The sequence below is a fragment of the Cyclopterus lumpus genome, chromosome 18 (genome assembly GCF_009769545.1).
Source record: "Cyclopterus lumpus isolate fCycLum1 chromosome 18, fCycLum1.pri, whole genome shotgun sequence".
In the NCBI taxonomy this organism is placed as follows: Eukaryota; Metazoa; Chordata; class Actinopteri; order Perciformes; family Cyclopteridae; genus Cyclopterus; species Cyclopterus lumpus.
In genome coordinates, this window is record NC_046983.1 from 3106570 (window position 1) to 3131524 (window position 24955).

Here is a 24955-nt window from a genome sequence, read left to right on the forward strand (position 1 = left end):
TTTAGCTTCTTTTGGAGTAAATTGATTAAATCTGTCAATGTGCACACTACAGGGGATCTCCTCTCCTCTCGTATGAGCCCAGTGAAGCCGATGTGTATAGAATTTGGAAATGCTTGTGGCTTGTGTGCATTAAAAATACATTTACATTTTTCTAAGATATGCTCACGACGTGAAGTCGGGCGGTACGGTATTCACAAACGTAACGTTTGGATAATCACTTCATAAAAACAAGAAAAGTATATTGAGAATCTTAAATTTGTGGTATTCAATTTAAGAATGTCTCGTATGTTTAATTAAAAAAAAAGGAAAAAAAAGTGGATGATTGTTTCCTTTTGTTGTTTTTTTGTACAGCTCAAACTTTCCACCATGGTCCCCCCGACGTGACAACTTATGCTATTTACAACAACAACAACAAACACCTGACAAGTGAGACGGGACTCAAAGGTGTCGGTCGCATCGCTCCGTCAGCGCTCCACCTCTCCATGCAGATCTCCTCCCGAACCCTTTAACCTCCACCGCCCTCGTTTTTCTCCAACTGTTCCGGTTAAATGTGAGTTCATTGTTCCAGCTGGAGTCTCCATTGGCTCCCATCCTGACCATCCAGCTCTTCTGATTTGTCTCAGCGGTCGCGTCAACCTAAATAATTTTAGATCGGAGACACTTGTGTTCAGGGTTTCAACCCCCCCCCCCCCCCCCCCCCAAAAAAAATAATCCATCGTAAGCAACACGGTGAAAAACAAAGAGTTAGGCAGGGCGGTCTTTACTTTAGGAATAAACAGCCGACATGGGGATCCATTGATCATCGTCTCTAGACAGCCATAGTGATGCAGCGTTTAGGGGAGGGGGAGGGGGAACCAAACGAGTGTCCTCAGCGGTCCCCTCTGATGGACACTTAGTCGGGCATGTCGATGCAGAGTTTAGGGGGCGGGACAAAGTATTTCCCGGGGCTCTGCGTGATCACCACGCCGGTCTTCTTGTGGAACATGGGGGCGATCTTCGGCGGCGGCTCGGGAACGGGCATGTCCTCGACCGCCTCGGGGTCCTCGCTGTGCTGGAGGTCGTAGGACACGTTGCCGTACTCTCGGAGGAAGGGGAGGAGCTCCAACAGGAAGTGGCAGAAGTCCTTACGGATCCCGAACCACCCTAACAAGAAGAAGAGGACAGGAGAATTTTAAAAAAATAAGTATTTGGGGTATTTTGACCCTATTTTCTGATGTTTTGTGTGTAAATGACTAAAACAACAATTTATGGAATCTGTCCAGTATTGTGCAATGCCGACAGTGGAGCTGGCGGTGCTGGATACTCACAGTGGTTCCCCCCCTTCTGGCCAAAGGTGGTGGCCATGAGCGTGAGAAGGGAGAGCCACAGCGGGACGAACACGCACACGTAGCTCAGACTGTTGTGGCCGTCCAGCTTGTGCACCAGAAGGATCTGAAGGACACACGGGAACGTTAAGTCTTTGGACGGCAAACGTGCACAAAGCTGTGTGTGTGTGGATGTACGTGCACACACACACACACACAGGAGGTACGTGTGAAACAGACAGGAGTATTTTTGAGGCAGTGATGATGAAAGATCGATTTTTATTGCAAGGCAATTGCATGAAAATCACTTAAGAAATTGGTGTTGTACAAGTTAGTCTTTATTTTCACTCATTAACCCTAAATAAATTGAACATTTGAGGTATTCAAAATGTTCTGTATGCAGTTTACACTGATTTCAAAATAAAAAAATGTAAAAGAAAAACAACATTTGGCCAGCAGAGGGCAAGAAAGGCTCATTTAGATACAACTTTCCTATTTTAATTTAGTGATATAAGCACAATAACTTTAATAATCTAATTGGTCTGTTTGGACTTAATTTATATATTTGTTCAAGGAATTAGAAAAGTTTTAATTTAGAATCATAACTTTTGTTACACAAACCAAATTAAATACCTTAAAAACTTTAAAAGAAAGAACTCGCCTCAAAAGTGAGAAGGGGCACGACGATGGTCATCCAACTGATCGCCATGGTGATGTGAGTCCGCCGTTGCTCGGCGATGATGTCGATGGAGCGGAGGAAGAGGACGGACCAGATGATGTAGTAGAGGACCACGAGGCACAGGAAGGACATCAGGATCCACAGCGGGACACACACCACCTGCAGCACACCAGGGCCCATTAAAAAGGAGGAGAACCAGGACCAGGACCAGGACCAGGACTGCTCTTAGACTGGCAGACCCTGCTGCAGTAAAACGAGGTTTTCCAAAAGAGACTCTGGTGTAGAAATACTCTATTCACAAGTATAAGTACTTTATTGCACGTGTAACTTAAGTAACCGCACAAGCATCAGAATTTACTGAAAAAGGAACAAAAAGTAAAACGTTCTCATTATGCAAAACTTTATATTATTATAAAGTTGACGTGTAAATACGCACAAATAGAAGCACTAGGTAGCGGAAACCGAGCGATACTCACGTGTGTAGTTCAAATACCGCAAACATTGTATTCGAGTACAGCACACGGGTGAATGTACGAAGAACGAGATATCAATCTGCAGCGCTGGAATGTAACTCGTGAACGCGTAGAGTGATAATTTGATTAAGAGTGCGTTGGCGCGTCTCACCAGCCAAGGCCAAATGATGATCCGGTGCAGCCTCAGAGCGATGAAGATGAACTGGAGGATGTTAACGGAACACAGCACCTCCAGCTGAGGAGAGGAAGAGCAAAGCAGGAGTCACTTCTTCTCCCTCGAATAAAGAAGCTTGAAAATAGACACAACTCAAAACCCATCTAGGCCGCCGATTACAAGTGATTTTCTCAAGAGCGATTGTCCTCGTTATCGGACTCCTCACCTCGAGGGAGCGGTCGTGTCTGAACCCCCAGACGCACGCCGCCACGGAGACGGGCGACACGAAGAAGAGCGGCATGAAGACCAGGAGCCAGGAGTAGTTCCCCCTCGCCACGCGGTCGCACACCAACACCTCGAACATCAGCAGCAGGACGTGGAGCCCCACGGCGATCAGCATGGCTTTGAACTCCACACACGTCTCCCCTTCGGCCCTACGAGAGAAACCACCGTCACATTTAGTCGTGGCACATGCGTAGAGTAATACATTAAAGAAATAGAAGACTTTAAATCATGTGGAAATATAGTTTCAGAATGTTTTATGTATTCGATGTAACCCTAACTGTAGAATAAACCTATATAAAAGCAACAAATAAATAAAAATACCACGATATACTGTAAAACTGCCACATTCTCAAAGAAAATACTGATGTTTTATCATAACGCCTGGCACTAATGTGACCATGAACAATCAATCGAGCGACCATGTTGGCCTTAATCACAGACAACCACAGTTGACCCATTGATACCCGACCGATGACCACGAAGCCACATGTGAGAGAGTCTACCTGTACTGGGGGTTGTGTGCCCAGACTCCGGTGCCGACGGAGGCCCCGATGATGACCAGCAGCTTCCACAGCCATATCGGGGTGAACACGGCCCAGTAGCTCCACTGGATGACTCCATCCAGCCTCAAGGACAGCAGCACGGAGAAGAGCAGCAGGCAGGAGTAGATCAGGAACTTACTGCAACAGAGAGAAACACGTTCGACAGGTGAGATTTATATATTTATTTTAAGTCAATTGAGAACCAGTTCTCATTTACAATGAGGACCTGCAATGGCAATTCTCTCACATTTGGAAGCATGCAAACTGACACGTGTGGTAATCAGTGTCCAAATATGAGAAAAAGCGGGAGAACATAAAAAGTTAACTGTCAAAGGGTGACGGATAAAAGTATCCTTGGCTGCATTTAAGAAAGTGAAAAATAGATGAAAAAAAGAGGTTGGAAAATTGACTTTAGAAAGACTAGAGCTGTACAATAATGTATATATATATATATAAAACATTGATTAATACTTTAGTCTACGAATTGTCCAATATTGTTAGAAATCTTAATGTTCTAATTGTAAACCTTTTTATTGTATTAGTCGTCCTCCTTTACCGTTTATATTATTATAAATCTGGTGCGTTCATGGCCTATAAATCTTCATGACGTCACGGCTAACCTAACCTAGCTAGCTAGCTCGTACCTAGCGAGGCCCTCGTTTTTCAGCCTGATACTTTCTCGTCGCTTTAGCTGCAATTAATATATTAAAAACAGACGGCATTTTTAAAAACTCGCCGCCTGTCCACGCGTGTTAAAAATAACCGTTGTTCTTTTCGTTCGGGTCGAAGTGTCGTACCTGGGGTTGAAGTCCTGAAAGAGTCCTCTTAAATTCATGGTGTAGAATAGCTGACGGACGAGCCCGCATTAGTTCACGGTGCCGTTCAGTAATTCACCGACGAACTTGAACGTTACACATGTTAATTTCGGCGTTAGCTGAGCTTTCTCGGTTCGGCTTCATTGCGGCTCATTTTTGTTGTTGTGTTTTTTTTTGTTTTTTTTTTAACCGCCGGAAGTTACATCACTGCGCTTCTTCTTCTTCCGCTTCCTCTTCTTCTTCTTCTTCGTCTGTGTCTATTGGCGAAGGTGGCGCTGTACCGCCACCAGGTGGTTTGGAATGTGATTCACAGTGGCTTTAGGTTTCCAATATTCAACAATAAGTAATCGATAACACTCATTTCGTGATTTTTTTTTTTTTTTTAAGAATATAGATCAGATCAAACTGCTTTTATCTGTCTTTATCTCATGTTTTTTGTTTTATTCTCTGTCTATGTTTATTGTTATGCACCTTTCACAGTCGAATTCCTTGTATGTGCAACGTACTTTGCCAATAAACTATTCTGATTTATGACAATATAGTTTATATATATATATATATATATATATATATATATATATATATATATATATATTACATGATTGTGTGTTTCTTCTTGCCCACAGTATTCACATTTACCTGTATTGATTATTGAACTCTTGAGTCCAGTGTGTCCAAATATATATATTATATATATATATTTGGACACACTGGACTGGGCGTGTCTGCACGTGCTGATTTCACGGTTTTAGGTAGTTGTGTATTGTCTTCTTCACGTTTATTCTTTTTGAGCCAGGTGTATATTTTGATGACATGAAAGGAAGACTTATCTATTCCTATTATAACCCTAAAAAACAATATATTCTTATGTAAATAATTATGTAAAATGGCAATGAGTCAAAATCAGTACTATATAACTATATATAATATGTATATAAATATAATATATATATATATAATATATATACATATAAATATAATATAATATATAGATAATATATATAGATAATATATATAAATAAACATAAATATAATATATATGAATATAATATATATATATATATATATATATATATATCCATAAAATTGTTGTGTGAACTTCAACTAATCCAGAAATGTTACATTTCCAAATACCAATATGTGCTTAACAAGATGATATATATATATATATATATATATATATATATATATATATATATATATATATATATATATAACAAGCTGATATTATACTCTCGCACATTTAAAAGTAATCAAATGCACAAAAAACAAAACAAAAAATAATAGTTTTTAATAGTGCTAATCCAAAATTGGTGAGTGCAGTGAAAAAGGTGCACGTTCACATAAATGTAATTTTATAACTCAATTAAATTACTATTTGGTACAAAATAAATATCTGGGTTCGAGCAACAATAACCTCGAAAACACTTTTTTTTTGCACAGAAACACATTTTAGGTCATCTGGTTGAATGAAGCAAGACGTGTGGTTTTAAAGTGCGATGCGCACAAACATCCTGCACAAACAATCAGTCGAGCATGGAGATAACAACACTCTGCACTATTGTCGGTGAGTACTGAGAGTATTATGTGATGAGGAGCATCTGCTTTTACATTTGAAACATTTTATTGAATCTATTATCTATTATTTTATTGCATTACTGTCTTCTGGATCAACAAGCAGTCATCTGCATGGTTAAAAATACATTTAAACTAGAATACAGTTTCCAAAAGTGTTTATATTTCTACTAAATGCCTGCACATATTACTCCAGTATTATTTAGTATAGGGTTTTCAGAAAATAAATATGTTGAAATGGCAATTAAATTAATTGAAGGAGAAAAACCATCTGGCCAACATGAAACTATTTTACCCCTTTTTTTAAGAAGCATCGTTTGCAGCCTTATATTTCTTATATATTAGTTCACACTTACGGTCGCGGTTCAGAAGCAGCTGCTGCATGTCACGCTGTGCAGCTGCAAACCTGTGAAGAGGTAAAACGGCGTTGACGTTGGGGCTTATGGTGCAAGTTATTAATGGTAAATAAACTCAACGAAATGACCTCTCGTGACCCTTCCGGCAATCGCAGAGAGCGGTTTCGTAACGATGGATTCATCGGAACCACAAGAAGCCACAAACACTTTAAAAGTGAACGTCTGGATCTGACCCCCGTCTCTCTTTCAGCCTCCATGACAGTCGTCCCCAACAGATCCCAGTTCTTCATGTACGAGTCGGTGGCGCTGAGCTGTGCGGAGGCGGGGAGCGTGAAGAGGAACACGACCCTGCACGTGAGCGAAGAGTGCTCCGTGAGCTGGGGGAAAAGAAACAAGTCCCACTGCTTCATCAGCGACCTCCACACGTTCGACACCGGGGCGTACTGGTGCGAGGTCGGAGGGGCCGGAGGGGTCGGAGGGGTCGGAGGGGCCGGAGGGGTCGGAGGGGTCGGAGGGGTCGGAGGGGTCGGAGGGGTCGGAGGGGTCGGAGGGGTCGGAGGGGTCGGAGGGGCCGGAGGGGTCGGAGGGGTCGGAGGGTGCGGCCGTGCCGTCAACATCACGGTGACCGGTGGGTTCAAGACGAAAACTATACACCACGCAGAAATATCACCCACAGGAAACATGCAGACCCTCGACATGCACACGGTCTGGTTCACCACGGCCTCTAAAATAAGCAGAGCATTCATCAACTGTTGAAACACTTAAAAACAAGCTGCATTTATATTGTCTTTTTTTTTTTTGGGTGTGTGCCATCGTTGGAGTATTGATTGGAGCCTCTGCACCAACCTGATCTTTAATGGGAGGGTTTATAAATATAGCATTTTAGGTTAATTTACGCCACTTTATTACCCTGAAACCGACACACAGTTAGCTCGATGGCTACACAGCCATTTAGTTTTTTAGAACAACATCATGGTTGGGCTTTAAAAAACAAACAAATTTCATATTTTCATTTTTTTGTTCTTCTTTTATTCTAATATGTATTAGAATTTTAAATGTTTGTTGAAAACCCCTATATAGTAGGAACGAGGAGGATTCTTTAAAAAATAGCCTTTTTTCTCTAACTTTAAAGTCCTGGGTTTGTTTTACCCACTTTTCATACAAAGTCACCTTCTATATTCACACGTATGTATTTAGTACAGACTATGTTGTAAAATGACACGCACAAAGATTGTTGACGTTTTTGTACCCTAAATTACTTACTAAATTGTCTCGTCAACCATGTGACGTTCAGGGACACGCCGCCACATAGCTGGAGGGAAGTTTGGCAAATACTCTTGTTTTCCTTGTTTGCCTAGCTTGTTAGCTTAGCTTAGCACAAAGACTGGAAGCAGGTGGAAACAGTTAGCTTGTGGTTCTATCTGGAAGTAACAAAATACCCAAACACTGAAGCTCATTTAATCTGTACAAAAAAAACACATAAAACGTACAATCCGCCAAGTTGCTGCTCCACGTAATCTGGATTTGCAGCTTTAAAGCTCCTTGACCTTGAAACCCCAATTCCCCGACCTTTCCTGTCATATTCAGGAGGCTCTGTGATCCTGGAGAGTCCTGTCCTCCCCGTGCAGGAGGGACAACCTGTGACTCTCCGCTGCACCAGCCAGAATTCGTCCTCCTCCGATCTCGTCCAATTCTATAAAGACGGCGTCCTCGTCGGCCCGACGGGACACATGACCATCCGCAGTGTTTCGAAGTCCCACGAAGGTCTCTACACGTGCAACATCCTCGGAGTCGGAGAGTCGCGAGCCAGCTGGCTGGCTGTCAGAGGTGAGCCAATGAGAGGGAGGCTTTGAGGAGATAGGCATGTTCATTAGAGATATAACCCCCCTCCCTCCCCCCAACCGCATTTGTTGTGTTCTAGCCAGCCGACCTGCTGAATCTTCTCGTTTCCCTTTTGCATGCGTTCCACTTCCTGTGGTGGCCGTCTGCCTCATGCTGGCCTCCGCGATGCTGCTGCGCTTCTGGAGGAACCGCAAAGGTCAGCCCGTCTTCATGCCCAGCAGAATGACATTTTAGCACCGGAAAACACACATTTTAAGTCAAAGCCTGATGGTTGAATTAAATGTAATGTACCTTCTCCCTCTGATGTCCCAAAACGATTAAAAAACACATCAATATGACACAATGTTGCACTGGGTGACATCGAATGGTGTTTTGTCCATTAACATTTACAGTATGTGTGGATTGTTGTTGTTTACATGTTGACATATTGTCAGTTTATGTTGTCTTCAGGTTGAAATACGTTTTTAAACCAATGCTATTAACAATTTATTGTATATAAAAGGAAACACATAAAAAGATTCTCTGATTCGGGCTCATGGAACATATTTTTACAGTATTTCCAATCGGCATTTGTAATTCGTAATTTGTAATTTGTAATCTGTAATTTGTAATTTGTAATTTGTAATCTGTAATTTGTAATTTGTAATCTGTAATTTGTAATCTGTAATTTGTAATCTGTAATTTGTAATTTGTAATCTTCAGGTAAAATCAACTCGGGCGTGTCGTACACGGACGTGTCCATTATGCCGCAGAATGTGCCACCAAAGAAGGCCGGAGGTAACCCACACTGATACGAACACATTGTAGGCCACTTTAGCCATTTTGTATAATAAATGTACAAAGAATAAATAATAATAACGGGACAAAAATGAGAAAAAAAAACGTTTGAACTACAGACACATTATATTATTAGATATCGCACTTTGTAGTTCGCCGCATTTATTTTCAAAGCTTTACTCACAAGTTACTTTTTGCTACATTTAAAACACCATTTAAACCAAAATGTAGTGTTTTAATGCTTTGTGTGTGTGTGTGTGTGTGTGTGTGTGTGTGGTTGTGTGTGTTTCTCAGAAATGCATAATTCATCAACCTTCTACTCAACACTCAAACCATGAAGCACCTGATGGGAAACAGAACCAGTGTTGACGTTTCATACTCTTACGTATGAAGCTGAAGAAATATTCGATGTCTGTTGGATTACAGTTTTTTTTTAAACTTTTTTCTTCCCCACACTTTGCTGCAAATTGTAAGAAATTCACCTCAGCTTTTTCAAATTTATTTTTATTTTTTATTTCTCCACCTGCACAGGTTTTATTTGTATTTTTTAAGTCTCTTATTATAAATATCCTTGAAATATGTCTACCGTTTAACCTTTAAAGCAATAAAAGGGAGAGCTCAGTTTAACCTCTTTGTTATAGCCTTGAACACACGTCAATCCTTATGCTGATGATGCACCCCACTTTATTAATGTCTGCGTGTTATGTTTCTGCTATGATCTCACACCTGAGGAACAGAAACTGTTTTCTTTTAAATTAATTACTGTTCCCGGTTGCGTTCACATCACTGTGTTTAAATGTGTGTTTAGGATCTGCTTCGTGTTAACATATCATTTTTAATTTTAATCAAAAGAGGGGGAATATGACATTTTTGGGGAATACTCTTGTTTTTGTTTTCTGGCCCCATGAGTTAGACGTCCACATGGAAGCTATAGCAAGACATTAAAGTTCTCAATCCAACAAATACAACACAATTCCTCATACGTTTCTGTCTTTTTATTTATTTATTATTATTTATTTTTTTAACAAAATGTCTCGAAATCACTGTCAAATCGCACGTGAGATTTAGTTTTTTCTCACCTGATGATGTGTTTTTTTTGGACTTTTGCCAGCTCCCTCAACAGTGTCCAGTTTCCTCCTACAGTCTACACAGGTTCTCTGTATAATAATAATAATAATAATAGTAATAATAATAATTCTAGACACTAAAAGACGCTTATATATACTTATATAGACGCTTGTATGTGACTGAGACTGGATGGTTGAGTCATCACTGTGTGGGTTAAACCAATGGGATTATTTCCAGACAATGAATATATAATATTTCTAATTCATCTTTTTGATTTACTTTTACAATCTGTGACGGATCAATTCAAACAACCAAAGTGAACTATTTTTCTGATATTGATAACGTTTAGGAGCAAGTATCGATAAGTACAAACATTCAAAACTGAAGACGACAGAAGATGTTTAAAGGGGGAAGTTCAGCCCAGATGATTAAATATATAATAATCCACAGAGCTCGTCTTTTCTTCCAACAATATCAATACACGCCCAAACGATCTAGATTCATAAATAAGAAAAATGTGTATTTTAGATTCTTTGTTAAGCGCTCCCTTTAAATGTGCAGAATATGTGTGAAAACACAAGCAGCAACTGGTTAGAGGAGCAACCTCAATGCACAGGGAAGTAGTGATGCCTTCAGGTGCAACTACAAATCGATGCAATTTCCAGCTCTGCAGATCTCTGATGAGTCGTCCTCAAAGGGAGACACTCGCGCCACCTAGTGGGCATTTTGATCTAAACCACTATAATCATATAGAGAGACACAACTGTGTCATAAGATACTCAAAAACAAAGCGGATTTGTATCATTATATTGATCACGGTGTCATATTGTATTTCTGTAAATGTATATTATTAGTATTCCTTTTACTTGAAACTATTTATTTGTTCACATTCGTCTTTTTCAACTAAAATCACCTGCAGCAAGGCAACAGATTTCTGTCAGAGGTTGTTTATTTTGTATTTTGTTTGAAGAACAGTAGTAAGAGGGCCAGATGTGGTGGTAACAGGGCTAGATGTGGTACTAAGTGGGCTAGATGTGGTACTAAGAGGGCCAGATGTGGTACTATGTGGTACTAAGTGTCCTAGATGTGGCTAGATGTGGTACTAAGTGGGCTAGATGTGGTACTAAGTGGGCTAGATGTGGTACTAAGAGGGCTAGATGTTGTACTAAGTGGGCTAGATGTTGTACTAAGTGGGCTAGATGTGGTACTAAGAGGGCTAGATGTGGTACTAAGAGGGCTAGATGTGGTACTAAGTGGGCTAGATGTTGTACTAAGTGGGCTAGATGTTGTACTAAGTGGGCTAGATGTGGTACTAAGAGGGCTAGATGTGGTACTAAGAGGGCTAGATGTGGTACTAACAGGGCTAGATGTGGTACTAAGAGGGCTAGATGTGGTACTAAGTGGGCTAGATGTTGTACTAAGTGTCCTAGATGTGGTACTAACAGGGCTAGATGTGGTACTAAGTGGGCTAGATGTGGTACTAAGTGGGCTAGATGTGGTACTAAGAGGGCTAGATGTGGTACTAAGTGGGCTAGATGTTGTACTAAGTGGGCTAGATGTTGTACTAAGTGGGCTAGATGTGGTACTAAGAGGGCTAGATGTGGTACTAAGAGGGCTAGATGTGGTACTAACAGGGCTAGATGTGGTACTAAGAGGGCTAGATGTGGTACTAAGTGGGCTAGATGTGGTACTAAGAGGGCTAGATGTGGTACTAACAGGGCTAGATGTGGTACTAAGAGGGCTAGATGTGGTACTAAGTGGGCTAGATGTTGTACTAAGTGTCCTAGATGTGGTACTAAGAGGGCTAGATGTGGTACTAAGTGGGCTAGATGTTGTACTAAGTGGGCTAGATGTGGTACTAAGAGGGCTAGATGTGGTACTAAGTGGGCTAGATGTGGTACTAAGATGGCTAGATGTGGTACTAAGTGGGCTAGATGTGGCTAGATGTGGTACTAAGATGGCTAGATGTGGTACTAAGTGGGCTAGATGTGGTACTAAGTGGGCTAGATGTGGTACTAAGATGGCTAGATGTGGTACTAAGTGGGCTAGATGTGGTACTAAGATGGCTAGATGTGGTACTAAGTGGGCTAGATGTGGTACTAAGATGGCTAGATGTGGTACTAAGATGGCTAGATGTGGTACTAAGTGGGCTAGATGTGGCTAGATGTGGTACTAAGATGGCTAGATGTGGTACTAAGATGGCTAGATGTGGTACTAAGTGGGCTAGCTAGATGTGGTACTAAGTGGGCTAGATGTGGTACTAAGATGGCTAGATGTGGTACTAAGTGGGCTAGATGTGGCTAGATGTGGTACTAAGATGGCTAGATGTGGTACTAAGTGGGCTAGATGTGGCTAGATGTGGTACTAAGTGGGCTAGATGTGGTACTAAGTGGGCTAGAAGTGGGCTGGATGTGGTACTAAGTGGGCTAAATGTGGTACTAAGTGGGCTAGATGTGGTGGTAAAGGGTTGCTTCTTGTCTTCTTCAGGAATCGAGGCTCATCTCTCTCGGGAAGCTCTTTTCTCTGATTCAGCTCGAGCTGCAGGAGGAGGAGAGTCTCTTTAATGAATACAATGTGAATTGTTGCTATTTGTTTACATTCTGACTGGTGGCAAGTTAACTTAAGTTCATTGTATCGCACAAGAAAACCGCCGATAGATTTATATTAATGTCAAATATCAATTATTGAACGGCTGTTCCCACCTTTAGCCAAGTTTCTGTGTACATTGACGCAGACGGCGAACATGACGATGTGGAGGACGACCAGCATGACGGCACACAACAGCCAGGGCATCGACAGGAGAGGAGGAGGCTCCGCTCTGGCTGCTGCCGAGCACACGGAGAAGGAACAAATATATTATTAGATGTTATTAGCCCTACTTCTTACCATCGGTGAAGAAGAACCTCGAATTTAAACACAAGTAAAGATTACAGGAGTCTTGATGGAATGATATGTAAATAGTTATTCTATTCTGTATTTAAACATGCATGATTGTACTATTTCTCCACCTGGTGTGTGACGCTTTAGTGGATTCAGGTTGAAAAGCTTTGGCATCAAAATGTTCTTTAAAAAGAAGTCGTTATGCAGAACGGCTCCTTTCCAATTATATGCCATCGTTTTTGTTTTCATTACCAACAAAAACACGTACGAGTATTTTAATGCTGCAGTTTGTCAACGCCGAGCCCATTTAGAACAATCAGAACCATTAGAACAACCAGAACAACCAGAACAATCAGAACCATTAGAACAACCAGAACAACCAGAACAATCAGAACCATTAGAACAACCAGAACAATTAGAACCATTAGAACAACCAGAACAACCAGAACAACCAGAACAATTAGAACCATTAGAACAATCAGAACAACCAGAACAACCAGAACAATCAGAACAATCAGAACCATTAGAACAATCAGAACCATTAGAACAACCAGAACAATTAGAACCATTAGAACAACCAGAACAACCAGAACAATTAGAACCATTAGAACAATCAGAACCATTAGAACAACCAGAACAATTAGAACCATTAGAACAACCAGAACAATTAGAACCATTAGAACAATCAGAACCATTAGAACAACCAGAACAATTAGAACCATTAGAACAACCAGAACAACCAGAACAACCAGAACAATTAGAACCATTAGAACAATCAGAACAACCAGAACAACCAGAACAATTAGAACCATTAGAACAATCAGAACCATTAGAACAACCAGAACAATTAGAACCATTAGAACAACCAGAACAACCAGAACCATTAGAACAACCAGAACAACCAGAACAATTAGAACCATTAGAACAATCAGAACAACCAGAACAACCAGAACAATTAGAACCATTAGAACAACCAGAACAACCAGAACAATTAGAACCATTAGAACAACCAGAACAACCAGAACAATTAGAACCATTAGAACAACCAGAACAATCAGAACCATTAAAACAACCAGAACAATCAGAACCATTAGAACAACCAGAACAATCAGAACCATTAAAACAACCAGAACAATCAGAACCATTAAAACAACCAGAACAATCAGAACCATTAGAACAACCAGAACAACCAGAACAATTAGAACCATTAGAACAACCAGAACAATCAGAACCATTAGAACAACCAGAACAATTAGAACCATTAGAACCATTAGAACAATCAGAACCATTAGAACAACCAGAACAACCAGAACAATTAGAACCATTAGAACCATTAGAACAATCAGAACCATTAGAACAATCAGAACCATTAGAACAACCAGAACAATCAGAACAACCGGAACAATTAGAACAACCAGAACCATTAGAACAATCAGAACAATCAGAACAATCAGAACAATAAGAACAATTAGAAAGTGTCATCAAATAGAAATACAGGTAAAGTAGGTCAAACGTATTTATTGATTCCAAATCAATACGTCTGCAGGAAGCTTATTGCTTCGATGGAACCTTCTGAACGCATATGGCCATGTTCGTATGACTTGATGCTGACGCTGACCTCCACGTGCACACTGCGTGCAAAGAGCACACGGTCGTTACCGTTAACGGCCAGCCAGCTCGGGGGCGACCTTCCTCCCGCGGGGAGTTCGCAAGCGTAGAAACCTTCGTCGGACTCGGACACCTTCGGAAAGGTCACGCTCCCGGCCGTCGGAGCGCCGAGGGGGACGCCGTCTTTGTAGAACGTTGCAGACGAACCCGGCGTGGCTTCTCGGCCCTTGGAGGAGCAGAGGAGCGTCACTTCATCGCCCTCGGTCACGGGAAGTCCGGGGCTCTCCAAGATGACATCACCGTCTGGAAAAAATTAAACCACAGCTGTCATCGTCCTCGGACACTGTTTATAGATTGTCAAAAACCTGCAGAGCATAAGGTCAGACCCTGGAATACGGTAAAGGCCGCGTTACCAGTCACGGTGACGTTGACGCCGCGGCCGTTCTCCCCCAGCGCAGACTGGCACCAGTACACCCCGCTGTCCAACGGATAGGCGTCCTCGATGACGCAGGAGGACGCCGTCGCCGAGGAGGAAACTCCCCAGTCGGAGTCGCACATCTGAGAAGTGTGAAAGGAGGTGTTTCTCTTCAATGTCCAGCCGCCGGAGTTTCCTGCCTCTCCACATGTCAGAGTGATGGAGTCGTACGAGAAGAACTGGGACCTGTCGGGGTGGAGGACCAACGTGGCTGAAAGACGAGAAGAAGAAGGGGAAGAAGAAGAAGAAGAGGAAGAAGAAGAAGAAGAAGAAGAAGAAGAAGAAGAAGAAGAAGAAGAAGAAGAAGAAGAAGAAGAAGAAGAAGAAGAAGAAGAAGAAGAAGAAGAAGAAGAAGAAGAAGAAGAAGAAGAAGAAGAAGGTCGTGAAAGATGTAATTGTCTGAACATTTTTTCTTTTCTTATTCTACACGTTTTTTTACGCATCGTTCACATATTTTACGTCACATTGCATCCATTGCAGTGGTGGACGTATGTTGTACATTTAATTATGTAAATATAATCCTCATTTTGCAGTGTTTGTTGTATATGATGTCTCTGGATTATTACTACTGCTGCATACATGTGTATGTTGCATTTGTTACCGCTGTAAACTAAGACTTTTTAATTAAATAGTGTATATATAGCTGGAGAGGTAGGAGAATTCTTACGCCACTTTCCAATAATATTTATTATTCTCTTGGGTCATTCTGCATGATAAGTACTTTAAGTATATTCTGATACAAATTATTGTTCACATATACATACCAACACACACATATAACATGTATATATTATACTCCTATTATGTTTGAGTCACATTTTGACCCATTTCAAGTTAAAACGCATCTTAAATATTATCCAGTGGTTGTTTTTTATTCTTGGAACAAGGCTTTAAAACAGCTATATTAACCAGAATACCCCAATGGTCATGTTTTGTGATGTATTTTTACATAAATATTGACCACGCAAAAGGTTTGAGCTCTTTTCTAGCACCATAAAAAGGTTGCGAGGTGACAAATAGGCGATAATAGAAAGCAGAAATGTGTATATTTGAGTTAAATAAAGATTTCTCACAGAGCATCAGGCAGAGTGATGTGATCCCCATCGTGTCTCGATGTTGGTCTTCACCTCAGGCAGATGGAAAGTCAGCCCACTTCCTGTCGTCACAGGAAATCACCAAAACACTAACAACTTAAGTGAAGAGGAGTTCAACTGTGTGAAGAACAAAAGGTCTTTCATCTCTTCAACGCCGCTGTTAGTCAGAGCCGAGGTCTAAACTGCTGTGTCCTTTAATAGGAACAATTATAAGAATAATTAGATTTACACTTTAACAGTCTTAATCTTAGTTATCTCCAAGAACACAAACAAAGATATTAGACATATGAATTACTAGTTTTATTGAAAGGTCAATATTTACAGTTATTACAGTGAGTGTAAAATGTTCCATTGCATAAAAAATAACATTCATGTAAATGTCTAAACTTGCAGTAAAAAAAAATACAAAACATTCCTTTAGAAACGTATAATTTCATTGAGTCAGCAGCGTTTTTTTGATTTAATCAGAGGTGTGATAGTTTGCTCATGAGTCTTTCAAAAAGACTTCTCACCTCCACGCACACATCGGCTCATTGTCACCCACACAAGTTCACACCTGCCTCATGCCAGGTGGACAAACAGGAAATGAAACAGCCTGGACAAAAAAAAAAAGACTAACTACCAGAAACTGTTATAGAAAACATCCAAAATTAATGTAATTAAAACCTGCATTCATCACTATTTGGGGACAGAAAACCCCACAAAACAACATTTTATAGACATTGCTAGGCAATTGTTTGTTTTAAAGCCACCCAAACTAATTTCTATTTCAGCAACTGCTCCGATTCATCTTCGGATACATTTGCCAGAGGGCTGAAGCGGTTACCAGACCAGGTTAGATAGTTGTTTTTAGGCTTGGCGCCTTCGGACACGCTCCTCGAGCGGTTTACACGGACTCCCTCTGCGGGGAGGGCTGGAGCAGCGGCGGGCGACACGGCACCGCTATACTTCAAAAGATCAGGAGCGCTGTTGTTCTTGCCGGGCAATGGAATTGGTTTCGAGATTTCTGAATCTTTGTTCTGGGTGAAGTTGCCAGAGTTGGGACGGTTGCCGTCGGTTGCGGCGGCTGGTTTTGGATCAACGTCTCGGGGCAACGGTTCCGGGCCGAGGTTTGTGGGGTTTGAGACATCTTGTGAAGATTCAGAGGGGTTTCTGTGACTCGGCTGGCCGAGCCGCCACTCAACAGGACTCTGCTTCGATCTGAGCTCTTCACGTAGTCTGCGGAGGGTCTCATCTCTGACACAAAGGCTCGACTTCAGTTCATCGACTTCTCCCTGAAGCTCGGCGGTGCCATTTTGGACGGGGTCAGCTTGGCTTCTCGGGTTTTGACCATTGCTGCTTGTTGAATTTCGGTGTGATGATTGCGTGGAAAGCGATTTATGTTCCCCTTCTGTGTGAGAACAAAAAAGTTATTTTAGCACTCCATTATTGACATTTCAATTACTACCGTTACTTGAACTTTGCTGCTGTTGAACTTGATGCTTCCTCTTGTTTGGTTCTCATAAAAAAGCTCCACGTCACCACTTGCTTTATAACTATAGTTATTAATCTTCGCACAGGCAACGCTTCTTCAAGTATCTTTATGTTGATAAATGGAAATATCTTTGGTGGTTCAAGTGTTGGGATTAGATGAGACCTGATTTTAAAATCGTGCCTTTGGTACAAATAAACTGCTTAAAATAAACTAATTCCATCAACATAATCTCAAAAAGATGCAATGACCAAACTTATATGTGTCTGTGTGGTATTTGACTGAAGAAGCTGGTGGTGAATTTCAGGAGTGACCAACTGCAAAAACAAAACACGTTTCCATCTTTCAAAAATAATTGTTCCCGACTCACCAGATTTGCATCGTTTCCTACACTGGAATGCAATTATTACACCTTCAATGAGTACTAATAAAACGAGGAAGCAGATCCATGGAATCCAGGATGTAAAGCATTCCTCTGAAATGATAATAAAGAATACAGAGAGACATAAGTATAAGTTTAAGACAACTTTAAGACATAAAGTTCTATTTCTGTCGGATCTGACAAACAATGACCCGAAATTGGAGCGAAATGACACAAGTGAACTGAGGTTTGAGTGACAGGTGGAGTCTTAAAGCGACAGCGTACCTGGAATGTAAATCTCTGTGAGCCTCGTCTGGTTCGTCTCAGACTGGTGAACTCTGCAGGTGAGCCTGGAGGACGAGACCTTCATCATGCTCGCTGTCATACAGGTAGAGTTTGTGCTGGGAAAAATGTAGTGTGTGTTGTAGTGTGTGTGTTGTAGTGTGTGTGTTGTAGTGTGTGTGGTAGTGTGTGTTGTAGTGTGTGTAGTGTGTGTGTTGTAGTGTGTGTGTGGTAGTGTGTGTGGTAGTGTGTGTTGTAGTGTGTGTTGTAGTGTGTGTTGTAGTGTGTGTTGTAGTGTGTGTGGTAGTGTGTGTGTTGTAGTGTGTGTGTTGTAGTGTGTGTTGTAGTGTGTGTGTTGTAGTGTGTGTGGTAGTGTGTGTTGTAGTGTGTGTAGTGTGTGTGTTGTAGTGTGTGTGTGGTAGTGTGTGTGGTAGTGTGTGTTGTAGTGTGTGTTGTAGTGTGTGGTAGTGTGTGTTGTAGTGTGTGTGGTAGTGTGTGTTGTAGTGTGTGTGTTGTAGTGTGTGTGTTGTAGTGTGTGTGGTAGTGTGTGTTGTAGTGTGTGTGTTGTAGTGTGTGTGGTAGTGTGTGTGTTGTAGTGTGTGTTGTAGTGTGTGTTGTAGTGTGTGTGTGTGGTAGTGTGTGTGGTAGTGTGTGTGTTGTAGTGTGTGTTGTAGTGTGTGTTGTAGTGTGTGTTGTAGTGTGTGTTGTAGTGTGTGTTGTAGTGTGTGTTGTAGTGTGTGTTGTAGTGTGTGTGGTAGTGTGTGTGTTGTAGTGTGTGTGGTAGTGTGTGTTGTAGTGTGTGTTGTAGTGTGTGTTGTAGTGTGTGTTGTAGTGTGTGTGGTAGTGTGTGTGGTAGTGTGTGTTGTAGTGTGTGTTGTAGTGTGTGTGGTAGTGTGTGTGTGTGGTAGTGTGTGTGGTAGTGTGTGTGTTGTAGTGTGTGTTGTAGTGTGTGTGGTAGTGTGTGTGTGTGGTAGTGTGTGTGGTAGTGTGTGTGTTGTAGTGTGTGTTGTAGTGTGTGTTGTAGTGTGTGTTGTAGTGTGTGTTGTAGTGTGTGTGTTGTAGTGTGTGTGGTAGTGTGTGTTGTAGTGTGTGTGGTAGTGTGTGTTGTAGTGTGTGTTGTAGTGTGTGTTGTAGTGTGTGTTGTAGTGTGTGTTGTAGTGTGTGTGTTGTAGTGTGTGTGGTAGTGTGTGTTGTAGTGTGTGTGGTAGTGTGTGTGGTAGTGTGTGTTGTAGTGTGTGTTGTAGTGTGTGTGGTGTTACTGGGTGCATGAGGGGGTTTGGTGGGGTTCTGTGTGCTCAGTCGTGATTTTCCTCCACAGCGTGGTGAAGGTGAGCACGGTGGAGCCGGTTCTGCCGCTGGTAACACCGGCGGTCAGAGTCACGGTGGACAACGTGCCCCCGTTCATTAGGGACGAGGTGTTGCTCGGAGAGCTGGCGAGGCACGGAAGGGTGGTGTCGGGGGTGAGGAAGGTCTCCTCGGGGTGCAGGTCCCCCCTGCAGAAGCACATTGTGTCTCACAGGAGGCAGCTCCTCATGGTCCTGAATAACAAGGGTGAGGAGCTCAACCTCGTGATCAGGACCGGAGTCGAGGGCTTTGACTACGTGTTGTACGTGACCTCTGGAAAAGGGAAATGTTGCAGGTGTGGACGAGAGGGGCATCAGGCCAGGGAGTGCCCAAGCAAGAGGTCAGCTGAGGGACAGAATCAGAAGGGTCCTGAGGGGGTCGTAGGGGACCGTCAGGAGGGGCAGGGAGGACAGGGGGGAGACGGGTGGAGCACAGCAGGGTGAAGAGGGGGTTCAGGAGGGGCAGGGTGTGGCCCAGCAGGGTGAAGAAGAAGGGGCAGAGGTGGCCCAGGAAGTGGAGGAAGAGAGGGCAGAGGTGGTCCAGGAAGTGGAGGAGGAGAGGGCAGAGGTGGTCCAGGAAGTGGAGGAGGAGAGGGCAGAGGTGGTCCAGGAAGTGGAGGAGGAGAGGGCAGAGGTGGTCCAGGAAGTGGAGGAGGAGAGGGCAGAGGTGGTCCAGGAAGTGGAGGAAGAGAGGGCAGAGGTGGCCCAGGAAGTGGAGGAAGAGATGGCAGAGGTGGTCCAGGAAGTGGAGGAAGAGAGGGCAGAGGTGGTCCAGGAAGTGGAGGAGGAGAGGGCAGAGGTGGTCCAGGAAGTGGAGGAAGAGAGGGCAGAGGTGGTCCAGGAAGTGGAGGAAGAGAGGGCAAAGGTGGCCCAGGAAGTGGAGGAGGAGAGGGCAGAGGTGGCCCAGGAAGTGGAGGAAGAGAGGGCAGAGGTGGTCCAGGAAGTGGAGGAAGAGAGGGCAAAGGTGGCCCAGGAAGTGGAGGAGGAGAGGGCAGAGGTGGCCCAGGAAGTGGAGGAAGAGAGGGCAGAGGTGGTCCAGGAAGTGGAGGAGGAGAGGGCAGAGGTGGTCCAGGAAGTGGAGGAGGAGAGGGCAGAGGTGGCCCAGGAAGTGGAGGAAGAGAGGGCAAAGGTGGCCCAGGAAGTGGAGGAGGAGAGGGCAGAGGTGGCCCAGGAAGTGGAGGAAGAGAGGGCAGAGGTGGTCCAGGAAGTGGAGGAGGAGAGGGCAGAGGTGGTCCAGGAAGTGGAGGAAGAGATGGCAGAGGTGATCTAGGAAGTGGAGGAAGAGAGGGCAGAGGTGGTCCAGGAAGTGGAGGAAGAGATGGCAGAGGTGGTCCAGGAAGTGGAGGAGGAGAGGGCAGAGGTGGTCCAGGAAGTGGAGGAGGAGAGGGCAGAGGTGGTCCAGGAAGTGGAGGAAAAGAGGGCAAAGGTGGCCCAGGAAGTGGAGGAGGAGAGGGCAGAGGTGGCCCAGGAAGTGGAGGAAGAGAGGGCAGAGGTGGTCCAGGAAGTGGAGGAGGAGAGGGCAGAGGTGGTCCAGGAAGTGGAGGAAGAGATGGCAGAGGTGATCTAGGAAGTGGAGGAAGAGAGGGCAGAGGTGGTCCAGGAAGTGGAGGAAGAGATGGCAGAGGTGGTCCAGGAAGTGGAGGAGGAGAGGGCAGAGGTGGTCCAGGAAGTGGAGGAGGAGAGGGCAGAGGTGGTCCAGGAAGTGGAGGAAGAGATGGCAGAGGTGGTCCAGGAAGTGGAGGAGGAGAGGGCAGAGGTGGTCCAGGAAGTGGAGGAGGAGAGGGCAGAGGTGGTCCAGCAGGTGGGGGAGGAGAGGGCAGAGGTGGTCCAGGAAGTGGAGGAGGAGAGGGCAGAGGTGGTCCAGCAGGTGGGGGAGGAGAGGGCAGGGAAGGAAAAATGTGGGCAGGAGGCGGATGTCGAGTTGACGGACAGTGAGGTTGACATGGAGGAGGATGAGGAAAGCTCACAGGCCAAGAAGGGAGCTTCGGGCAAAGGGGACGAGGAGTCTGAGTCTGAGTCCAGTATGAGGAGCGACCCCGAGGAGACTGACGGAGGTGGCCGGTCCTGGACCGGGAGGCGTGTCGGCGGTGGCTTCCCTGCTCGGAGGACGAGACGGAGATGCTGCAGGAGGAGAAGGACGAGGAAGCTCCCGACAGCGAGCCGACACTGTTAAGGCTAAAGCCTTCAGTTGTTGTTTTGGGATTCATGTGTTGTTTTATTTAGTTCATGTGAATACAATGTGTCTGTTTGTTCGTATTGTTTTATGTAAAATAAAGGTTTTGTAAAATCAATCTCTCTCTCTCCCTCCCTCTCCTAATAAACCATCTCCCTCTTCCTCTATATCTCCTTCTCCCTCTCTCCTCCCTCCCTCTCTCTCCGTTGTATTGGTGCTCTTCCAATGACGTCACTACGTGAGGTAAACAAAGCGAACAACGACAAACAAAATCTACGTCTGAAACAATAACAAAAAGTCAAACTAGAATCGAACCTGTTGCCGTTCTTCACCGTCGCCCTCCTGGTGACGGAGGTACACCCGCTTTTGGAATCAAAAACATGTTTTGGCTCTTCGGCGCCGACGTCGTTTCCCTGAGCGTCCTGAAAGGTAACCACGGGCAACGGGGACCAGCAGGCCGCTTCACACTGCACGGTCACCGCGACACCTTGAACCAGCGAGAGTTTGGGCTCCGAAACGGCACCTAAACAAAAAGCTGGTTAAACTTAAAGCTAGTTACTTTGAAGACAGAGAAAATATATATACTGTATATATATATATATATATATATATATATATAAAAACATTATGATGCATTGTTATGGATTACGCCACACGAGTCGGACCCTTCCCCGTAACGATAACCAGACGTACCCACGAAGAGGACTATTGTGTCCTGGGGCGCCCTCCATTTCCTGCATTTGTATGTTCCAGCATCGGAGAGCCGCACGTCTGAGAGCCTCAGCGACACGTTGCCGTCTTTCAGCTCCTCCATGAAGAGGCTGGTCCGGTAGCTGAAGACTGGGTCCTTCTCCTCGAAGGTCTCGCAGCCGGCCCGGTACCGGAAGGCGATGCTCATGTTCTTGGACCACTCCACCGATGGGTCATTCTCCCCTGCCAGATCCAGCTGGCAGGGGAGAATGACCGTGTCCCCGACTGAGGCCCAGACCTCCACTGATGTGTCCCTTGAGGCGTCTCCTGGCGATTAAAAAAAAAAAGTTTTATTGTCAACGAATCCTTCAAAAAGACGATAACGGGTCATGTGTGTGAGTCCAAGGCCCAATTGATCTTCTGGTTTCATTGTTGTCCAGAAACTATTAAAAACACATCAATGATACAAACTGTTGCCGTCTGTTACGTCTCTCTTCATTACCATGAACACACACACACAGTAGTTAGTTTTTACTCAGTCACACACACACACACACACACACACACACACACACACACACACACACACACTGAGACCCCCCACTGACCACTGATATCTTGAAAAACCAGAAATCTCCACTTCAGTATCTCTTAAAGACACCAAACGTTCCGGTGTTATTCTATATTATATATACAAATAATCTATATATTATTCTATATTCTATATTATAATATTATTATTATAATAATAATATAACATAATAATAAGCCCCTTATAATAATATTATAATAATATATAATATTATAATTATTATAATAAAAAATATTATAAATAAATATGTTCAATATGTTGACAAGATAAAACGAAGAAAAATCTTCAGATGGAGATATGACGTCATGTGCATTTTTAAAACATAGCAACTCCGAACAGTAATACATAAAGTACTTGTCTGTGAGTTAGTAATCAACTTTGGGAAGTTTCTTGAGGATATCTATGATGTATTTATATTTGTACCCATATTTCTCCCTTCGAAACACCCACGCGCACACGACGTTTTCCCCCTTTTTCTTTCCCCACTTCGTGGTAATTCAATGAGACTACACGTTCAACGTATTTATGTAACTAATGCGCTCACTTCTGAACAACAACGCACAATGAACACAAACAATTCATAAACACAAACAAACCTTTGACGCGCACGGGGTGTGCGCAGCAGAGCAGGGCGCAGGCCGCCAGGAAGAGAAGCCCAGGCATGACGGGAACGCGCACACGTACACAAACACGCACGACTCAATGCAGCGCGTGAAGCCGAGTTAAAGAGTCAAAGGTCCGAGTCAAAGGTCCGAGTCAAAGGTCCGAGTCAGGCGGGTGTTCAGTAGCTGGTTCCGGCGGTTTATGGAGGAGTCCAGATGATCCCTTATCTTGAAAGTGAAAGTAACACCTTTTCCAGCTCCGTCCAATCGGTGGACAGTCAGGGGGCGTGGTTTCAACTAAAGGTACGTGGTACCTGACGGACGGCGTTAACGCGTCAGCCTTTAACCTCCATCTGCATGTTCCTGTGGAGTGTTTCGTGATGCTTCAGAGCTGGAGGGCTTCAACAAGACAGACGTCAACTCACCACAGACACAGGAGGTGAGGATGAAGAGCAGCAGGATGAAGAGCAGCAGCATCCTGCAGGTCATCTTCTCCCTGTGAGAGGAGACGGAGGAGAAGAGTCACAAACACATCACATCAAAACTCGGTTAACTGAAGACGTCAAACATTTAGGGTGAAATAACCCCTTTGTGTCACCAGATGGCGCCAGAGAGCTCAAACTCTGAAACATGGCTCAGGGTGGAAGGACCCACAGCACATGGCCTCATTGGTCTCCTTCGCGATGCTTCCTTCCTCCGTGGCCCTGCCTTCTGCCTCCATGGCCCTGCCTCATGCCATGGCCCTGCCTCCTGCCTCCATGGCCCTGCCTCCTGCCTTCTGCCTCCGTGGCCCTGCCTCCTGCCATGGCCCTGCCTCCTGCCTCTGTGGCCCTGCCTCCTGCCTCCGTGGCCCTGCCTTCTGCCTCCATGGCCATGCCTTCTTCCTCCATGGCCCTGCCTCCTTCCTCCATGGCCCTGCCTCCTTCTCCATGGCCCTGCCTCCTGCCTCAATGGCCCTGCCTCCTTCCTCCGTGGCCCTGCCTCCTGCCTCTGTGGCCCTGCCTCCTGCCTCCGTGGCCCTGCCTCTGTGGCCCTGCCTCCTGCCTCTGTGGCCCTGCCTTCTGCCTCTGTGACCCTGCCTCCTGCCATGGACCTGCCTCCTGCCTCCGTGACCCTGCTTCCTGCCTCCTGCCTCCATGGGCCTGCCTCCTGCCTCTGTGGCCCTGCCTCCTGCCTCCGTGGCCCTGCCTCCTGCCTCCATGGCCCTGCCTCCTGCCTCTGTGGCCCTGCCTCCTGCCTCCGTGGCCCTGCCTCCTGCCTCCATGGCCCTGCCTCCTGCCTCTGTGGCCCTGCCTCCTGCCTCCGTGGCCCTGCCTCCTGCCTCTGTGGCCCTGCCTCCTGCCTCCGTGGCCCTGCCTCCTGCCTCCATGGCCCTGCCTCCTGCCTTTGTGGCCCTGCCTCCTGCCTCAGTGGCCCTGCCTCTTTGGCCCTGCCTCCTGCCTCCATGGCCCTGCCTCCTGCATCTGTGGCATTTTCATTATTTCATGCTCTTTAAAATTAAAATAGTTAAAAAT

The 24955-nt window shown here is 44.4% G+C and overlaps 5 protein-coding genes across 9 annotated transcripts in view; 2 read left to right on the forward strand and 3 right to left on the reverse strand.

Annotated features, from left to right (window-relative positions):
• Window positions 1-693, forward strand: part of mus81 (MUS81 structure-specific endonuclease subunit) — a 9640-nt gene extending 8947 nt beyond the window's left edge. For all 3 annotated transcript variants that reach the window (XM_034556820.1, XM_034556823.1, XM_034556822.1), the window contains exon 17: window positions 1-693. This exon is cut by the window's left edge and continues 863 nt beyond it. The gene's annotated coding sequence lies outside the window, so the exon portion shown is untranslated.
• On the reverse strand, window positions 265-4469 carry tmem185 (transmembrane protein 185). The gene is made up of 7 exons (XM_034556892.1): window positions 4235-4469; window positions 3399-3575; window positions 2837-3044; window positions 2608-2691; window positions 1966-2142; window positions 1308-1431; window positions 265-1143 (listed from the first exon to the last, which is right to left on the reverse strand). Exons 1-7 carry the CDS (start codon window positions 4270-4272, stop codon window positions 893-895), a joined length of 1059 nt encoding a protein of 352 aa, XP_034412783.1. The 5' UTR covers window positions 4273-4469; the 3' UTR covers window positions 265-892.
• A 1239-nt stretch (window positions 4470-5708) lies between these two features.
• LOC117748111 lies at window positions 5709-9784 on the forward strand. Its single transcript, XM_034557738.1, has 7 exons — window positions 5709-5819; window positions 6434-6663; window positions 6736-6811; window positions 7771-8010; window positions 8105-8221; window positions 8728-8802; window positions 9097-9784. Exons 1-7 carry the CDS (start codon window positions 5789-5791, stop codon window positions 9138-9140), a joined length of 813 nt encoding a protein of 270 aa, XP_034413629.1. The 5' UTR covers window positions 5709-5788; the 3' UTR covers window positions 9141-9784.
• Window positions 9785-12155: 2371 nt separating this feature from the next.
• LOC117747579 (sialoadhesin-like) lies at window positions 12156-15992 on the reverse strand. Its single transcript, XM_034556938.1, has 5 exons — window positions 15907-15992; window positions 14772-15044; window positions 14410-14661; window positions 12573-12695; window positions 12156-12408 (listed from the first exon to the last, which is right to left on the reverse strand). Exons 1-5 carry the CDS (start codon window positions 15935-15937, stop codon window positions 12368-12370), a joined length of 720 nt encoding a protein of 239 aa, XP_034412829.1. The 5' UTR covers window positions 15938-15992; the 3' UTR covers window positions 12156-12367.
• A 213-nt stretch (window positions 15993-16205) lies between these two features.
• On the reverse strand, window positions 16206-24136 carry LOC117747539 (CD276 antigen homolog). Of its 3 annotated transcripts, none has more exons than XM_034556859.1 (7): window positions 24040-24136; window positions 23867-23937; window positions 22251-22574; window positions 21873-22080; window positions 18045-18109; window positions 17769-17873; window positions 16206-17317 (listed from the first exon to the last, which is right to left on the reverse strand). In XM_034556859.1, exons 1-7 carry the CDS (start codon window positions 24108-24110, stop codon window positions 16692-16694), a joined length of 1470 nt encoding a protein of 489 aa, XP_034412750.1. In that variant the 5' UTR covers window positions 24111-24136; the 3' UTR covers window positions 16206-16691. The 3 variants fall into 3 exon arrangements, with proteins under 3 accessions (XP_034412750.1, XP_034412751.1, XP_034412752.1); XM_034556860.1 differs by having other exon boundaries at window positions 24027-24098; XM_034556861.1 differs by lacking the exons at window positions 23867-23937; window positions 24040-24136 and adding an exon at window positions 23436-23856.
• Window positions 24137-24955: the final 819 nt, after the last annotated feature.

What these genes read in the sequence shown, in the direction of transcription:
- tmem185 (XM_034556892.1), bottom strand. Translation starts at nt 4,272, where the DNA reads ATGAATTTAAGAGGACTCTTTCAGGACTTCAACCCCAG. An exon ending in TTTCAGGACTTCAACCCCAG is followed by an intron (nt 3,576 to 4,234) that starts GTACGACACTTC and finishes TCTCTGTTGCAG; the next exon opens with TAAGTTCCTGATCTACTCCT. An exon ending in CCAGAAGGGGGGGAACCACT is followed by an intron (nt 1,144 to 1,307) that starts GTGAGTATCCAG and finishes TCTTCTTGTTAG; the next exon opens with GGTGGTTCGGGATCCGTAAG.
- LOC117748111 (XM_034557738.1), top strand. Translation starts at nt 5,789, where the DNA reads ATGGAGATAACAACACTCTGCACTATTGTCG. An exon ending in CGTCAACATCACGGTGACCG is followed by an intron (nt 6,812 to 7,770) that starts GTGGGTTCAAGA and finishes TGTCATATTCAG; the next exon opens with GAGGCTCTGTGATCCTGGAG. An exon ending in CTTCTGGAGGAACCGCAAAG is followed by an intron (nt 8,222 to 8,727) that starts GTCAGCCCGTCT and finishes TGTAATCTTCAG; the next exon opens with GTAAAATCAACTCGGGCGTG.
- LOC117747579 (XM_034556938.1), bottom strand. Translation starts at nt 15,937, where the DNA reads ATGGGGATCACATCACTCTGCCTGATGCTCT. An exon ending in ATCACTCTGCCTGATGCTCT is followed by an intron (nt 15,045 to 15,906) that starts GTGAGAAATCTT and finishes CTCGTCTTTCAG; the next exon opens with CCACGTTGGTCCTCCACCCC. An exon ending in ACACAGAAACTTGGCTAAAG is followed by an intron (nt 12,409 to 12,572) that starts GTGGGAACAGCC and finishes CTCCTCCTGCAG; the next exon opens with CTCGAGCTGAATCAGAGAAA.
- LOC117747539 (XM_034556859.1), bottom strand. Translation starts at nt 24,110, where the DNA reads ATGAGGCCATGTGCTGTGGGTCCTTCCACCCTGAGCCATGTTTCAGAG. An exon ending in CCTCACCTCCTGTGTCTGTG is followed by an intron (nt 22,575 to 23,866) that starts GTGAGTTGACGT and finishes TTTAATCGCCAG; the next exon opens with GAGACGCCTCAAGGGACACA. An exon ending in ACGGTGAAGAACGGCAACAG is followed by an intron (nt 18,110 to 21,872) that starts GTTCGATTCTAG and finishes CTCGTCCTCCAG; the next exon opens with GCTCACCTGCAGAGTTCACC.